Below are 17,433 nucleotides of genomic sequence, written 5' to 3'. Positions count from 1 at the left end.
CTCCCCTATAGGTTCAGGTTTGCGGCCGGAGTCCGCACCTTTGGGGGGGGGTGGGGGGGGTTTGGGGGGTACTGTTACACCCTGACCTTAGAGATCCTTATTTATTCTCTATGTTTGGTTAGGTCAGGGTGTGACTCGGGTGGGAGAATCTATGTTTTCTATTTCTTTGTTGTTTTGCCTAGTGTGGTTCCCAATCAGAGGCAGCAGTCTATCGTTGTCTCTGATTGGGGATCATATATAAGTTGTCATTTCTGTTTGGGTTTTGTGGGGTGTTGTTTTCCGTTTAGTATTTGTGCCTGACGGAAATGTTTTGTATTCGTTATTTTTGTTTGAGTGATTCTTGACAATAAAAATCATGAACACTTTCTAAGCTGCGCTTTGGTCCACTCTTCCTTATGAAGACGAGCATTATAGATCCGCTTCGGGAAAGTCGTATTTCTGGTCATAATGTTGGTAAGTTGATGTTTCTCTTATATCCAATAGTTCCTCCCAGCTGTATGTAACAAGACTTAAGATTGGGGTAACAGTGTAAGAAATAATACATACAAAAAAACATAATACTGCATAGTTTCCTAAGAACGCAAAGCGAGGCAGCCATCTCTGTCGGCGCAATAGACCTCTTCCTAATTGCTTGTTGTTGTTGACAGTATTGTTTTGCATTGTTACTGCACTGCTGGAACATAAGCATTTCATTACACCCACAATAACATTTAGCAAAATATGTGTACACAACCAATCAAATTTGATTTTATTTTGATTTCTCTGTGTGTCTCTTGATTCATCACAGCCTCATTATTAGCTTGGAGCTAAAGACCCCTTAATAACAGACACCAAGCAATAAACTGGTACATCTGTGAAGGGGGAGAGAGAGAGGGAGAGAGGGGGAGAAAGAGAGGGAGAGAGAGAGGGAGAGAGGGGGAGAAAGAGAGGGGGAGAAAGAGAGGGGGAGAGAGAGAGAGAGAGAGAGAGAGAGAGGGGGGAGAGAGAGAGAGAGAGAGAGGGGGAGAGAGAGGAGAGAGGGGAGAAAGAGAGGGGGAGAAAGAGAGAGGGAGAGAGAGAGGGGGAGAGAGAGAGAGAGAGAGAGAGAGAGAGAGAGAGAGGGAGAGAGAGAGAGAGGGGGAGAGAGAGAGAGGGAGAAAAACAGTTCACCTACAGGACACATGGTGGAATAACTTGGAGGTGTGTTATTTCAATTAAATTCGAAAGGTTTTATTGGCATTGGTATCATATGACCACATTGCCAAAGCAAGTGGAAAAGATAATAAACAAAAGTGAAATAAAAAAAATTTACTCAGAAAGATTTCAAAGGAACAGAGACATTTCAAATGTCATAATGTCTCTATACAGTGTTGTAATGATGTGCTAATAGATAAAGCTCAAAAGGGAAAATAAATTAACATGAATATGTGTTGTATTTAGAATGGTATTTGTTCTTCCCTGGTTGCCCTTTTCGTGTGGCAACAGTTCACATATCGTCTTTCTCTGACACTCCCACGTTTCAGCTCCTACCTGCAACTCTGACCCCCTCCCCCTAACAACCCTCCCCTACCCCTGCAATCCCTCCACCCTGCATACCCCCCCCCAACTCCCTCCCCCTTCCACTCCTCTCCCTGCTTCACAGTGTCAATCTCCGCTGACAATATAAAAGAGAGGGAGAGAGAGTAAGCAAGAGAGAGAAGGGGAGAGACAGAGTACAGCTATGAGGTTCAGGCAATATATTAACCTTTACCTATCTATAGTCATGATGCTGAACTCCTCATCTCTGAGCCTTCTATTGAACTACTCCTCTGCCTCGTCCACTTCCTCGTCCTGTCGTCTGTGGGAGCAGTTCAGTCTGAATGGGATGTACCAGAAGGGTGATGTGATTCTGGGAGGTCTGTTTGAGGTCCACTACTTCACTGTGTTCCCTGAGCTATCTTTCACATCAGAACCCCAGCAGCTCTACTGTGAGGGGTGAGTATTCATCTACTGGACTGGACTGGACTGGATGTGTGTCTGCACCTCTACTAAAAAGGACAGATAGACATCCCTACTATAAGAAGCCTCACTATGATCAGTGTTAACCAACCCTGGTGCCGGAGACCAACTGGGTTCTTGTTACATTGGTGAATAGTACATTGCGGTTTCAAAATATATGTGAATAAATCGTGTGTATTCCATTGTTTTCAATCATTATTCCTGTTTTCTAAGCAAATGTACCTTTAAGATAAAAGCTATTTTATTATCTATTCTTGACAAAAGTAACTTGTTTTCTCCTCTCAACCCCTTATGACAACACTCTCACACACACCACTTAAGAGGTGCACAGGGTTCAACACCTCTAGAGCGATTTAAAACATTTACAAATTGATTGAATGTTCCTTTTCAGTTTTACCAGTTTTGGTTTCCAGCAGGCCCAGACTATGGCGTTTGCTGTAGATGAGATCAACAGAAACCCTGACCTTCTGCCAAACATCACGCTCGGATACCAACTCTACGACAACTGCCAGAAGTTGGGCGTATCGCTCCGTGCTGCCATGTCATTGGCCAGTGGGACAGAGAAAGAGTTCCTATTGGATGAGACTTGTTCTGGGTCACCCCCGGTGCTAGGGATTGTGGGAGACCCAGGGTCCACACACTCCATCGCCATCTCCAGTGTCCTAGGGCTGTTCCGGGTTCCCATGGTAAATCAGAAAGAATAGAAAGATGACAACACTATTGGAAATGTCCTTCTTGTATTCTAAAAGCACACTTTGAGTGAGAAACACGAAGTCTTACATGTGTCTCGGCATGAAACATTACTATTATATTAATTCATTGAAGAATAACAAAATAATCATTGTATATTTCTCTCCCTCAGGTGAGTCATTACGCCACGTGTTCCTGTCTGAGCGACCGGGGAAAGTACCCATCCTTCTTCAGAACCATCCCCAGTGACGCCTTCCAGGTCTGTCTCTAAGAAGGCTACAATGACATGATTACACAGTGAACCGTCATCTCCCATGTATACTCACTATACACTTCATACTGTGTAACGGCATTACAGTTAAATATAACGGTAAATAATAATTTAAAAAAAGACTAGATAAGGTTAAATAAAAGGTGACAAAAATAATGTATGTAATTTTTGCTGATCTCTCTATACTCTCCAGTCTCTGTAATAACACCAGTAATGTCTAATCTCTGTTGATGTGATCTCAGGTGCGAGCCATGATCCAGATCCTACGTCGGTTGGGTTGGACCTGGGTGGGACTGGTGTTCAGTGATGATGACTACGGAGTTCATGCTGCCCGGTCCTTCCACTCAAGCCTGGCCGAGTCAGGGGGCTGTGTGGCCTATTCCCAGGTCCTGCCCAAAGACAACCGCCCCACTGAGCTGCAGAGGATCGTGGGAGAGATCAAGAGCTCCTCTGCTCGTGTGGTGGTGGTGTTCTCCGTTGAGGCCTACCTGCTCCCTCTGGTGGATGAGGTTCAGAGATTATTTTATCTTGACAGTTGATCTAAAATAACTCTTACAATACATTCACATTTTAGTTTCAGAGGCTCTAATCCAGAGACACTTACAGTCAGTGATGAGTGAAAATGTTTTACATATCGGTGTCCCTGGACAGTTAGTGCATCCATCCTAAGATAACTTGGGGGGGACACCCACATATCACAGTCATAGTAAGCACGTATTTTCCTCATACTATCATCAAATGCATTCTACAGCCCTAACAGCCATAACAGCCATAACAGCTGTAGGATGTTACCCCTCTCACACACAACAGTGTATAAAAGTGTTACAGCGTATTACCACTGGGGTTGTCTGATTATAAAGTATAAAACCCGTTTTACAAGGTGGTGGTGCAGAATGTGAAGGGTCTCCAGTGGATTGCCAGTGAAGCCTGGTCCTCCTCCTCTGTGTTTCACACCCCCCGTCTCATGCCCTACCTTGGGGGTACCCTGGGTATCGCCATCCGTCGTGGAGAGATACCCGGCCTCAGGGACTTCCTGCTTAGCATCCGCCCCGACGACCAACCTGACAATAACCCTGGAAACAACATGGTGAAGTAGTTGTCTTTTAACTCCAACAATTTATTTAATTACTTTATACATTAGGTTTAAAACATTTAAAGGGCTACTTTGCCTATAAATTCTACAATACAGAAGAAAAAAACTAGTGTTCCTCTAAAACATTCCTTTCTCTGTTCTGATAAGGTGAGACAGTTCTGGGAGGCTGTGTTTGGGTGCAGGTTGGAGCCCCCAGCAGGTTGGGTGGAGGCTGGGGGTGATGTATGTACAGGTCAGGAGGACCTGAGGGATGTGGAGACCAACTATGGGGACGTGTCTGAGCTCAGACCGGAGTATAACGTGTATAAGGCAGTGTACGCCCTGGCCCATGCCCTGCATGACCTACTGCAGTGTGTGCCAGGGAGAGGACCTTTCAGTGGGCACAGCTGTGCCAGTCTAGGGAGACTGGAACCCTGGCAGGTGGGACACACACACAATCACACACAAACAGATGCAGATGTAAACTTTGCCAACTGTTTACTTCCTTTTCCTATTTTCTAAGTCAAGGTCCCCTGACCTCATACTGTCTTTTGTCTACATAAACTCCTCCTCTTTCCTCTCTTCCCTCTTTTCCCTCCACCCCCCTCCTCTGACCAGCTGGTCTATTACCTGGAGAGGGTTAAGTTCACCACAGGGTTAGGTGATCGCGTTTCTTTCGATGACAACGGGGACGCCTTGGCCATCTATGACATCATGAACTGGGTGTGGCTCCAGGATGGGAGCGTTCAGGTGGAGAATGTGGGTGTGATGGACGAATCAGCCCCCGCAGGACAAGAGCTCACACTGGACGAGGACAGAATTTTCTGGAACTTTGAGTCAAAAAAGGTTATTTGTAAAGTTATAATAATAATAATAATATATGCCATTTAGCAGACGCTTTTATCCAAAGCGACTTACAGTCATGTGTGCATACATTCTACGTATGGGTGGTCCCGGGGATCGAACCCACTACCCAGGCGTTACAAGCGCCATGCTCTACCAACTGAGCTACAGAAGTCAGAAGTTACATTCACCTTAATCCAAATACATACTCAGTTTTTCACAATTCCTGACATTTAATCCTGATATAAATTCCCTGAATTAGGTCAGTTAGGATCACCACTTTATTTTAAGAATGTGAAATGTCAGGATAAGAGGAGAGAGAAACATTTTTTCAGCTTTTATTTCAATCATAACATTCCCAGTGGGTCAGACGTTTACATACACTCAATTAGTATTTGGTAGCATTGGCTTCAAATTGTTTAACTTGGGTCAAATGTTTCGGGTAGCCTCCCACAAGCTTTCCACAATCATCTGGGTGAATTTTGGCCCATTTCTTCTGATGGAGCTGGTGTAACTGAGTCAGGTTTGTAGGCCTCCTTGCTCGCAAATGCTTTTTCAGTTCTGCCCGTAAATGTTCTATAGGATTGAGGTCAGGGCTTTGTGATGGTCACTCCAATACTTTGACTTTGTTGTCCTTAAGCCATTTTGCAACAACTTTGGAAGTATGCTGGAGTCATTGTCCATTTGGAAGACCCATTTGCGACCAAGCTTTAACTTCCTGACTGTTGTCTTGAGATGTTGCTCCAATATATCCACGTAATTTTACTACCTCATAATGCCGTCTATTTTGTGAAGTGCACCTGTCGCTCCTGCAGCAACCTCACCCCTACAACATGATGCTGCCACACCCGTGCTTCACGGTTGTGAAGGTGTTCTTCGGCTTGCAAGCCTCCCCCTTTTTCATCCATACATAACGATGGTCATTATGGCCAAACAGTTCTACTAATGTTTCATCAGAACAGAGGACATTTCTCCAAAGAGTACGATTTGTCCCCATGTGCAGTTGGAAACCGTAGTCTGGCTTCTTTATGGTGGTTTTGGAGCAGTGGCTTCTTCCTTGCTGAGTGGCCTTTCAGGTTATGTCGATATAGGACTCGTTTTACTGTGGATATAGATACTTCTGTACCTGTTTCCTCCATCATCTTCACAAGGTCCTTCACTGTTGTTCTGGGATTGATTTAGATTTTTCGCACCAAAGTACCTTCATCTCTAGGAGACAGAACGTGTCTCTTTCCTGAGCGTTTGACGGCTGCGTGGTCCCATGGTGTTTATACTTGCGTACTATTGTTTGTACAGATGAAGGTGGTACCTTCAGGCATTTGGAAATTGCTCCCAAGGATGAATCAGAGTTTTTGAGATCTACAAAAAAAATTCTGAGGTCTTGGCTGATTTCGTTTGATTTTCCCATGATGTCAAGCAAAGAGGCACAGAGTGTGAAGGTAGGCCTTGAAATACATAAAAACGTACACATCCAATTGTCTCAAATGATGTCAATTAGCCTATCAGAAGCTTCTAAAGCCATGACATCATTTTCTGGAATTTTCCAAGCTGTTTAAAAGCACAGTTAACTTAGTGAATATAAACTTCTGACCAACAGGAATTATGATACTGTGAATTATAAGAGAAAACATCTGTCTGTAAACAATTGTTGGAAAATTACTTGTCATGAACAAAGTAGATGTCCTAACCGACTTGCCAAAACTATCGTTTGTTAACAAGACATTTGTGGGGTGGTTGAAAAACAAGTTTTAATGACTCCTACCTAAGTGTATGTAAACTTTCCACTTCAACTGTAGTTATATTTCACTACTGCAACAGAAACAGTGTCAAATTATACCAGTGGAAGGCAAAGAAGCATTAAACATGGGTGTATAAATATGGGTGTATAAACATGGGTGTATAATTATGGGTGTATAAACATGGGTGTATAAACATGGGTGTATAATTATGGGTGTATAATTATGGGCATATTAAAGTCTGATTCTCCCTCCTTGGTCATCTTTGTAAAAAATAATTTGTTCTTTGACTGACTTGCCTAGATAAATAAAGCTTAAATTCCCCCTCACCTTCGTCCTTATAGCCTCCACGATCAGTGTGCAGTGAGAGCTGTCCCCCAGGCACCCGTGTAGCCAGGAAGAAGGGGGAGCCTGTCTGCTGCTTCGACTGCATCTCCTGTGCTGAAGGAGAGGTCAGCAACACCACAGGTCAGTGAAATTAATATTATTTAAAGAATTTGAGTGTGGTGTGGGGCTGGAGAAAATGTTATCCACATTTTCTATGTATGCATTTCTGTCAGACTCGGCCAAGTGCTCGAGGTGTCCAGAGGACTTCTGGTCCAGCCCGGAGCGTGACCTCTGCATCCCTAAGAGGGTTGAGTTCCTCTCCTACCAGGAAGCACTGGGAATCTCCTTGATGACCGCCTCATTGCTAGGAGCCCTCATCTGTGCAGTGGTCCTCGGAATCTTCACCCGCTACCGGAACACGCCTGTTGTCAAGGCCAACAACTCTGAGCTCAGCTTCCTGCTTCTGCTGTCACTCAAACTCTGCTTCCTGTGCTCGCTGCTGTTCATTGGCCGGCCCCGGCTATGGACGTGTCAGCTGAGGCATGCAGCATTTGGTATCAGCTTTGTTCTCTGTGTCTCCTGTATACTGGTGAAGACAATGGTGGTGCTGGCTGTGTTCAGGACCTCTAAGCCCGGGGGCAATTCCAGCCTGAAGTGGTTTGGTGCTGGGCAGCAGAGAGGAACAGTCCTGGTTCTCACCTCATTCCAGGCTGCTATCTGCACAGCCTGGCTGATTTCAGCCTCTCCAACTCCATACAAAAACATGCGCTACCATAATGATAAGATTGTATATGAGTGTGTGGTGGGGTCGGTAGCAGGGTTCGGAGCGTTGTTAGGCTACATCGGCCTCCTGGCGTTCCTTAGCTTCCTCTTGGCTTTCCTGGCAAGGAATCTTCCAGACAACTTCAACGAGGCCAAGTTCATCACCTTCAGCATGCTGAATTTCTGTGCTGTCTGGATATCCTTCGTCCCTGCGTACATCAGCTCTCCTGGGAAGTATGCAGATGCTGTGGAGATATTCGCCATCTTAGCTTCCAGCTTTGGCATCCTGGTGGCGCTGTTCGGCCCAAAGTGTTACATCATCCTGCTGAGGCCAGAGAGGAACACCAAGAAGGCTCTGATGGGCCGGGCCTCAACCAAGACATAGGGAGAATCTTCGTTCCATTTCCTTGATTACTCACATCCTCTCTCCTCGCTTTCATCTCAAAGCCAATTAGATTATTAGGTCAGGGGGGGCGGGATATCTAACCTTCTCATTAATTGGGTTTTGAAAAGGAGACAGAGGAGAGAGGACACAAGGAATCACGGAAAAGTAATTGAGATTCTCCCATAGGCTCAATACCATAACAGCAGTTTACAGTGGATTCCTCTCCTCGTCTTCTTCACGTCCTCTGTGCTGATCTGAAATATGAACACTAGGTGGAGATACTATGCCTGCTAGGGATTTGCTTCACAATCTGTCATGCAAAGAAAGGAAAGGAGACATGTATAGTAACAGAGTTTGATGGTCTCAAATAGTTTGATGTAGCTCCTTTTAGTTTCCACTTCTGTTTGTAGTTTGATGGCAATAAATGAAATCAAAGAGATTTGTTTTGTTAGCTCTCTAGTGATGTGTAGTAGCATGTTATTGATTATAATTATGATGTTCTGTGACTAAATATTATTTCCTTGGCCTGTTAAGTAGGCTTTGAATGTATTTAATTTGTCTGTGTGCGTGGCTTTAATCTTCTATGGGATAGGTTATCCCCGATAAGTGGGTTTCTGCATCGAAAAGCTTTCAATTTAATCATCACATTGTGTGGAACAGCTTAACTTCCCTGTTCCTTCTCAAGGATTCTGCTGCCACACTTATTCACCAATGAATTAATTATTCATTAATGCACATTTTCATTTAATAAAACAGTTTGACCTGAAAGGAGTTGCAGAATGTGTTTTTATTGAACAGTTGAAATTTAGCGATATATTTTATAAAAAAATGAGGAAACTGTGTCATATTGGAATAGAGAATTACACACCTCGTAAAATGTGAAAGGATAAAACAACATTTTTCATAAACCGTATCTAATTGAACTGATTTGTTTTCAGAACTGACATTCAGGGGAGAAATGGATCATTAAAGTCTATTGAAAAGAAGAGTCATACTGTGATTCAGAGGAAGACTTACTCAGTGTTGATTCACTATTGACTCACTATTGATTCACTGTTGACTCAACCATGAGTCACTGTTGAATCATTAGAAACATACACTACCAGCAGGGTAGAAAAGTCCTGTTCATTTGTGTCCATCAACTTTAGGTATTGTCTGTTAAATATGTAACTTGCTGGTAAGTATTATACAGTGTATCATGTCATTCTTTGTTAAGTTTATCCATACAGAACAATAGTGAGATGGTGTGATTAACTAAACACAAAGATGACAATATTTGGACATCATGTATTTCTTGGTGGTTTCTAAATGGACATCATGTGTTTATTGGTGGTTTCTAATTGGACATCATGTGTTTCTTGGTGGTTTCTAATTGGACATCATGTGTTTCTTGGTGGTTTCTAATTGGACATCATGTGTTTCTTGGTGGTTTCTAATTGGACATCATGTGTTTCTTGGTGGTTTCTAATTGGACATCATGTGTTTATTGGTGGTTTCTAATTGGACATCATGTGTTTCTTGGTGGTTTCTAATTGGACATCATGTGTTTCTTGGTGGTTTCTAATTGTCCATCATGTGTTTCTTGGTGGTTTCTAATTGGACATCATGTGTTTCTTGGTGGTTTCTAATTGGACATCATGTGTTTATTGGTGGTTTCTAATTGGACATCATGTGTTTCTTGGTGGTTTCTAATTGGACATCATGTGTTTATTGGTGGTTTCTAATTGGACATCATGTGTTTCTTGGTGGTTTCTAATTGGACATCATGTGTTTCTTGGTGGTTTCTAATTGGACATCATGTGTTTCTTGGTGGTTTCTAATTGGACATCATGTGTTTTATTGGACATCATGGTGTGGTTTCTAATTGGACATCATGTGTTTCTTGGTGGTTTCTAATTGGACATCATGTGTTTATTGGTGGTTTCTAATTGGACATCATGTGTTTCTTGGTGGTTTCTAATTGGACATCATGTGTTTCTTGGTGGTTTCTAATTGTCCATCATGTGTTTCTTGGTGGTTTCTAATTGGACATCATGTGTTTCTTGGTGGTTTCTAATTGGACATCATGTGTTTCTTGGTGGTTTCTAATTGGACATCATGTGTTTCTTGGTGGTTTCTAATTGGACATCATGTGTTTATTGGTGGTTTCTAATTGGACATCATGTGTTTCTTGGTGGTTTCTAATTGGACATCATGTGTTTCTTGGTGGTTTCTAATTGGACATCATGTGTTTCTTGGTGGTTTCTAAATGGACATCATGTGTTTCTTGGTGGTTTCTAATTGGACATCATGTGTTTCTTGGTGGTTTCTAATTGGACATCATGTGTTTCTTGGTGGTTTCTAATTGGACATCATGTGTTTCTTGGTGGTTTCTTTGGACATCTAATTGGACATCATGTGTTTCTTGGTGGTTTTCTAATTGGACATCATGTGTTTCTTGGTGGTTTCTAATTGGTGGTTTCTAATTTCATCATGTGTTTATTGGTGGTTTCTAATTGGACATCATGTGTTTCTTGTGTTTCTTGGTGGTTTCTAATTGGACATCATGTGTTTCTTGGTGGTTTCTAAATGGACATCATGTGTTTCTTGGTGGTTTCTAATTGGACATCATGTGTTTCTTGGTGGTTTCTAATTGGATTGGACATCATGTGTTTCTTGGTGGTTTCTTTGGACATCATGTGTTTCTTGGTGGTTTCTAAATGGACATCATGTGTTTCTTGGTGGTTTCTAATTGGACATCATGTGTTTCTTGGTGGTTTCTAAATGGACATCATGTGTTTCTTGCTGGTTTCTAATTGGACATCATGGTGGTTTTATTGACATCATGTGGTTTCTAAATGGACATCATGTGTTTCTTGCTGGTTTCTAATTGGACATCATGTGTTTCTTGGTGGTTTCTAATTGGACATCATGTGTTTCTTGGTGGTTTCTAATTGGACATCATGTGTTTCTTGGTGGTTTCTAATTGGACATCATGTGTTTCTTGGTGGTTTCTAATTGGACATCATGTGTTTCTTGGTGGTTTCTAATTGGACATCATGTGTTTCTTGCTGTTTTCTAATTGGACATCATGTGTTTCTTGGTGGTTTCTAATTGGACATCATGTGTTTCTTGGTGGTTTCTAATTGGACATCATGTGTTTCTTGGTGGTTTCTAATTGGACATCATGTGTTTCTTGGTGGTTTCTAATTGGACATCATGTGTTTCTTGGTGGTTTCTAATTGGACATCATGTGTTTCTTGCTGTTTTTTAATTGGACATCATGTGTTTCTTGGTGGTTTCTAATTGGACATCATGTGTTTCTTGGTGGTTTCTAATTGGACATCATGTGTTTCTTGCTGTTTTCTAATTGGACATCATGTGTTTCTTGCTGTTTTCTAATTGTCCATCATGTGTTTCTTGCTGTTTTCTAATTGGACATCATGTGTTTCTTGGTGTTTTCTAATTGGACATCATGTGTTTCTTGCTGTTTTCTAATTGGACATCATGTGTTTCTTGGTGGTTCCTATTTGGACATTATGTGTTTCTTGGTGTTTCTCTCTGGTCTCAGGAGGATGATGTAACACTTTGGAGCGAAGATGCATAGCAGTAACCCAAAGCTGGAAGCTAAGATGGCGAATATCTCCACAGCGTCTGCGTACTTCCCAGGAGAGCTGATGTAGGCAGGGACGAATGAAATCCACACGGCACAGAAGATCAGCATGCTGAAGGTGATGAGCTTGGCCTCGTTGAAGTTGTCTGGGAGTTTCCTGGCCAGGAAGGCAAAGAGGAGACAGAGGGAGGCCAGAAGGCCGATGTAGCCCAGCACCAGAGAGAAGCCAACCACAGAGCCCACTTCACAATCCAGGATGACCTTTGACCCCTTGAGGCCTAGGTCACGGTAAGGCAGGGGAGGGCTCATGGACAGCCACACGGCACAGATGATCACCTGCATTTACAAACACAATTACAAACACAATTTAAATATCTTATAAATGACTGATTAATTCAGTTTGGTGACTTTGAAGTTATTTTAATGTTAAAGAGCTCACCTGAACACTGGTAAAGAGGAAGACACTCCCTCTCTGCTGAACGGGTCCAAAACACCTCATCAGCTGCCCAGCACCGGGCCTGGCTGAGCGGAACACAGCCAGAACCACGATGGTCTTGACCAGGAGGCAGGAGAGACAGAGCACGAAGATGACCCCAAATGCTGCCTGGCGGATCCGACACGCCCACACAGAGGGACGGCCAATGAACACCAATGAACACAGGAAGCAGAGCTTGAGTGACAGGAGAAGCAGGAAGCTCAGCTCCGAGTTGTTGGCCCGCACCTGGAAGGGTTACACACACATGGTACCGTATAAGAATACTCAATATGATCCCATTTAACACTTTATTAAAGCTCTTACCAGAGGGGTGTGGCGGTGGTACACAAAGAACACAAACACAGCCACTGTTGCCACAGCGCCGCACACGGCAACAGTGGTCAGGGTGACGCCCATCACGTCATTGAAGGAGAGGAACTCGAGCTGACGAGGGATGCAGGCGGTCCGATGGCTGTTGGACCAGAACTCCAGAGGACACCTGTCACATTGCATAGAGCCTGGGAGAAAAGCATTAATACGTTTTAAGAAAGCATTAACACACAACAGACTGTGGGAATAACCACCCACCTCAGTGATGTGAGAAGACTGATGATATTCAGTTCACTGACCTGTGGTGTTGCTGACCTCTCCCTCAGAACAGGAGATGCAGTCGAAGCAGCAGACAGGCTCCCCCTTCCTCCTGGCAACACGGGTGCCTGGGGGACAGCTGTCACTGCACACTGACACAGGCACCTGTACATGCCATGTAATTAATTTCATTTGAACAAAACCATTCACTTCATGTTTTAAAAATGGTCTTTCTTACCGTATTAGATCCTGTGTTCCACTGGATGGCTGATTGGTTGATGAGGAGATTGGACCCGTCTACACGGCCAATTGTGACAAGTTTGAACAACCCCTGGGGCGTGGCCTGCCAGTTCACAAGGTCGTACACAGCAGGGACGTCCGCGCCCCGGAAGTAGAACGGCTCCCCAAGTGGAGTGGTGAAGTTAACCTGGTTCAGGTGCTGCAACAGCTTGGAGGAGTGGAGACACAAACATGACCATTACACTGTTAATATGATGTAATAACTCAAAACATATCCCCATAGTGACTGTTAAGTGGACATTAATATTAATTGATATTAAATAACAAAAAAGGATTACATTGGCATGACCAATTCCCCCCCTGATTTATTTGTGTTTGCAAATCATGTCTAATTAACACGGGCAATAGATTAGAGTACCTCCGCTGGGCTGATGTTGTAAGGAAGGGAGCAGGTGAAGCTGCTGCCCCAGGTAGGGCTGTGTCTCTGGGGGCAGGACAGCAGGCTGTGGAGGGCGTGGGCTGCAGCATACACAGCCAGGTACACATTATAGGTTATTCTCAGCTGGGAGGTGTCTGTGAAGGGGCTCTGTATCCCCTCCAGAGTCTCTGCCCCACTGCAGGATGCCAGGCGTGGATGAGGGGAACTGGAGGTGGGAGGAGGGGTGTGTGGTAGTGACACAGAGGGGGTTGGAGGAAGGGGAGAGGGTTGCAGAGACGTGCCGTGTCCATGTGTTGCTCCAGGGCTACACCCAAACACCGTTTCCCAGAGTTCCTTCAACAGGACATCTCCAGGACGACGAAAGGGGTTGAGACTTCGAAGGTGGGCCTCAAAGCCAGGAATGGGTGCACTGCGGATAGCCACACCCACGACGCCCTGAGCGACGTTAAAGAGGGCGGGGTTTCTCAGGAGCTGTCCGCTGGTGCTCCATGCCTCACTGGCCAGAAACTGCCTGTCCGTCACGTTTCTCCTCCCCAGCTCCAGGAGTAACACCCCCATGTCAGTGTACCAGAGGAAGACCAGGATCACCCGCGCTGTCGAGGCCTGGACCGTGTCTGCTGCTCGCTTCACATCCCTCACCAGGTTCGCCCGATTGAGGGTCTCAAAGAACGCCAGGCACACCCCCGTCCCCCGAATCTCTTCCTCAAACACCTGGGGATCAAATTCTCACAAAACTGATACTAAGTTGATGAAAATATATTTTTTAAGTATCCAGTATTCGAGATAATGTAAATAAACAATATACAGTTTTCTATACAATTGTTTTGTGATGTAAATTAAATTCTGCATTTCTTTTTCTGTAAACTGAGGAAGAATTTATAAAGTCGTAAACCAAATTTGAAGTTAAATAAAGAAACACCTGTATGGCCAGACGACCGTAGTCATTGTCTACAGCAATAGCCCCGACCCAGGTCCATCCCATGAGCCAGGTGAGCCGGGCCATGGTGAGGGCCTGGTAGACATCACTGGGGATGGTCCTGAAGAAGTTAGGGAACTCCTGTCTGTCACTGAGACAGCCACAGCTGGCCTGGTAACTGATCTGAGGACAACGCCATTGAATCAATCATTTCTCACTAAATACCAGACCAGATGAATTATAAGTAATAAAAGCATTATCGCAATCTTTCTAGCTGAGTGTACAAAACATTAAGAACACCTTGAGTTGCCCTTCCATTTGCCCTCAAAACAGCCTCAATTCGTTGGGGCATGGACTCTACAAGGTGTTGAAAGCTTTCCATAGGGATGCTGGTCCATGTTGACTCCAATGCTTCCCACAGTTGTTTCAAGTTGGCTGGATGTGGTGAATCATTCTTGGTACACACGGCATTGCAGTTCTTGACACAAACCTGTGTGCCTGGCACCTACTACCATACCACGTTGACAATCTTCTGTCTTGCACATTCACCCTCTGAATGGCCAATATACACAATCCATGTCTCAATTTTCTCAAGGCTTAAAAAATATTTGAAATCCTTTAACTTGTCTCCTCCCCTTCATCTACACTGATTGAAGTGGATTTAACTAGTAACATCAATAAGGGATCTTAGCTTTCACTTGGATTCACTGGGTCAGTCTATGTCATAGAAGAGCAGGTGTTCCTAAAGTTTTGTCCACTCAGTATATAACCTGGTTGTTGAGAGAGAGACTAAGGACACAATCACATCAATATTTTTTTTATGAAGTACCAAATACCCTAAAAAAAATATCTCATTAAATTCTAGACTATCTGAAATATGATGAATTAAAGTATTATGGCAATTGTTCTAGCCATTGCACTTCCTGGTTGTGTGGAAAGAGACTGACCACAGGCACAGAGAGAGGCCCCAGGGTCCTGGCCAGGATGATGGTCTGAGTGGACGATGCATCACCAATGACCAGAGGAACAGGGCAGTCACTAGATGGCCGTGCTGGACAGGACAGAGTACCCATAACATGGATGTTTAATCAGAACCACATGATACCAAGTACATGAACTACAATTTCGTGTAGAGTCTTCACAATATTAATGGCTATTTGGCAAATACATTTCATTAGATTTTAATTTCAGGTAAAGATGAGGTTGAGGTTAGTGGTTAAAATCACATTTGAGGTTAGAAATCTCTGTAGTTTCACATCTGATGTTCCCCCCTGACACCAGGGACAGTGCCCCTCGCAGGCTCCAGGGGTGCTGATTACAGCTGTCCAGGATACGGTAGCCCAGCCGAACCCCCGGCAGCAGGAAGGGGTTACGGTTAATCTCGTCCACCGCAAACACCAGCGCATGTGCCCATTGCAATGGTTCCTCTTGGAAACTGAGAGCAGGGATGTGAAACACGAGACAGGAGAGAGAGCGAGAATGACAGAGAAACATTCATCATGTGTAATTGAGGATGATGTAAGCCTGTAATCAGATTCATGTAATTTATTGTGAGGAGAAACAACATTCAACATAAAACAGCACAACAAAAATATATTTCATGCTGAACACGATGGAAAAATACCACAATCTGTGACAGCAATATTATTTAGGTGTTTGCATTTACAAGAAATATGCCGTGTGCCTCATTGTCCTCAGAGAAATAGAGCACCGTGCTACAGCAAATACAGTCTCTCTCTCTGAGACACACATTAGAATTGAAGAGAGAAGTTGGACAAAAACAAAGATTGAAATTGTTTTGCAGACAATTTGTTAACATCAGATTTGAAATTGTCTGCAAAAACAATTTTACAATTCATTTTGAAGTGATTATGATTCTGTGTCAACAGCAAAACATTTAGCATTTCAATTTTAATTGATTAAGATTCTGTGTAAAAAGTACAAGTCCAATGGTCCATTTTCCAGTCTTCTGAAGAGAACAACATTTAGATCAAGTCTGACATGAAAAAAAAATAAGGCTAGGAAAATAAAGAAAGAAAAGTGTCCTGCTAAAAATGAAATGCTGTTCCAAAATGAAAGAAAAGGACTTACATCAAAAGAATAAACAAGGATTAAAATCTCATTTCAACAAGCTTTGAAAAGAAAGATGCAAGAAAAGTGTGATAAAAAAAGTTAGAGAACAGAAATAAATGAAATAACTTACTTGACACAGGCCTGCAGGTCAGGGGGTTGGCTGAAGCTCAGGTCTGGAGCAGGAGGGAGGTTATGGAAGGGGATGAGACCACCGATCACGACTTCACCTTCCTGGTAGAGACTACGGTCATCCAGACCAACCGAACGATCCCACCGTGAACACACAGTTGCCTGAACCATCCCTGACCCATCCCCGACCAGCCAGGGCAGTAGCAGGGGAATGGCCGGTGTCAGCCAGGTGGACCAGGGGGACATGGGGGAGCTCCTCTGGACACACAGACAGGAAGGCAGTTGACCAGACCAAACCAAAACCTGTCCCAATGTAATTTCTAAATACTGAAAAAACATGAAAAACTACACCACAGTTGTAATGATGAAACATACAGATGAGTCAAAAAGAGTGTAAAGATTATGATCAGAAATTCTCCCAGTCTTTACATCCAGCCTGGTGGGGGAAAGTTAATGGACTTTGCTCCCAGATGTTTTATGTAGCACAGATCAGCCTCAGTGGTTCTTCGTCAGGTGAAGACAAGCTTGGGTAGTCGACCAGTCTCTATCTCCCAGCGCTTGGTCTGGCAGCAGCCTCCTCTGATCTGGCCCAGTGGAGGTTAAGGGAGGGTATTTATAATGACCAGAGATCATAGAGAAGACACAGAGTAAACAAGATGACACACTGAGACCCTAAATCACAGGCCTCCTGAGTGTTGCTGTTAGGGAAAGCACAAAACGATTAGAGACAAGGGTGACAGGGGTACTTTTTATTTTGAAAAATATGTTTTTAGTTTTGTGCTGCACCAATCATGGAAGTATGGTGGGGTGAGGAAGGAGGGTGACGGGGGTACAAGGACCAGGACTGAAGGGATAGTGTGACTTAATCTCCAAATAATAGTTTGAGGATTTAGATGGCCACAGGTGCTCTCGCTCTCA

General features: G+C 43.7%; 2 protein-coding genes across 2 annotated transcripts; one reads left to right on the top strand and one right to left on the bottom strand.

The window, feature by feature from the left end:
- The first annotated feature begins 1,672 nt into the window (after positions 1–1,672).
- Positions 1,673–8,831, top strand: LOC118379655 (extracellular calcium-sensing receptor-like). Its single transcript, XM_052468527.1, has 8 exons — positions 1,673–2,663; positions 2,840–2,926; positions 3,181–3,447; positions 3,819–4,025; positions 4,179–4,451; positions 4,629–4,856; positions 6,934–7,057; positions 7,150–8,831. Exons 1-8 carry the CDS (start codon positions 2,355–2,357, stop codon positions 8,061–8,063), a joined length of 2,409 nt encoding a protein of 802 aa, XP_052324487.1. The 5' UTR covers positions 1,673–2,354; the 3' UTR covers positions 8,064–8,831.
- Positions 8,832–10,888: 2,057 nt separating this feature from the next.
- Positions 10,889–16,761, bottom strand: LOC118379656 (extracellular calcium-sensing receptor-like). The gene is made up of 10 exons (XM_035766686.2): positions 16,517–16,761; positions 15,570–15,748; positions 15,261–15,364; positions 14,317–14,496; positions 13,377–14,108; positions 12,957–13,166; positions 12,760–12,883; positions 12,455–12,648; positions 12,095–12,376; positions 10,889–11,991 (listed from the first exon to the last, which is right to left on the bottom strand). Exons 1-10 carry the CDS (start codon positions 16,759–16,761, stop codon positions 11,569–11,571), a joined length of 2,673 nt encoding a protein of 890 aa, XP_035622579.2. The 3' UTR covers positions 10,889–11,568.
- Between the last annotated feature and the right edge of the window lie 672 nt (positions 16,762–17,433).

This window comes from Oncorhynchus keta, chromosome 18, assembly GCF_023373465.1.
Source record: "Oncorhynchus keta strain PuntledgeMale-10-30-2019 chromosome 18, Oket_V2, whole genome shotgun sequence".
Taxonomy (NCBI): domain Eukaryota; kingdom Metazoa; phylum Chordata; class Actinopteri; order Salmoniformes; family Salmonidae; genus Oncorhynchus; species Oncorhynchus keta.
Note: the sequence above shows the minus strand (reverse complement) of the source record. Positions and strands in the feature narration are given on the sequence as shown.

What these genes read in the sequence shown, in the direction of transcription:
- LOC118379655 (XM_052468527.1), top strand. Translation starts at nt 2,355, where the DNA reads ATGTTCCTTTTCAGTTTTACCAGTTTTGGTTTCCAGCAGGCCCAGACT. An exon ending in TGCTCCCTCTGGTGGATGAG is followed by an intron (nt 3,448 to 3,818) that starts GTTCAGAGATTA and finishes CCGTTTTACAAG; the next exon opens with GTGGTGGTGCAGAATGTGAA. An exon ending in GGAGACTGGAACCCTGGCAG is followed by an intron (nt 4,452 to 4,628) that starts GTGGGACACACA and finishes TCCTCTGACCAG; the next exon opens with CTGGTCTATTACCTGGAGAG.
- LOC118379656 (XM_035766686.2), bottom strand. Translation starts at nt 16,761, where the DNA reads ATGTCCCCCTGGTCCACCTGGCTGACACCGGCCATTCCCCTGCTACTG. An exon ending in GACCTGCAGGCCTGTGTCAA is followed by an intron (nt 15,749 to 16,516) that starts GTAAGTTATTTC and finishes CCCTGCTCTCAG; the next exon opens with TTTCCAAGAGGAACCATTGC. An exon ending in GGCCTCTCTCTGTGCCTGTG is followed by an intron (nt 14,497 to 15,260) that starts GTCAGTCTCTTT and finishes CGTTGTCCTCAG; the next exon opens with ATCAGTTACCAGGCCAGCTG.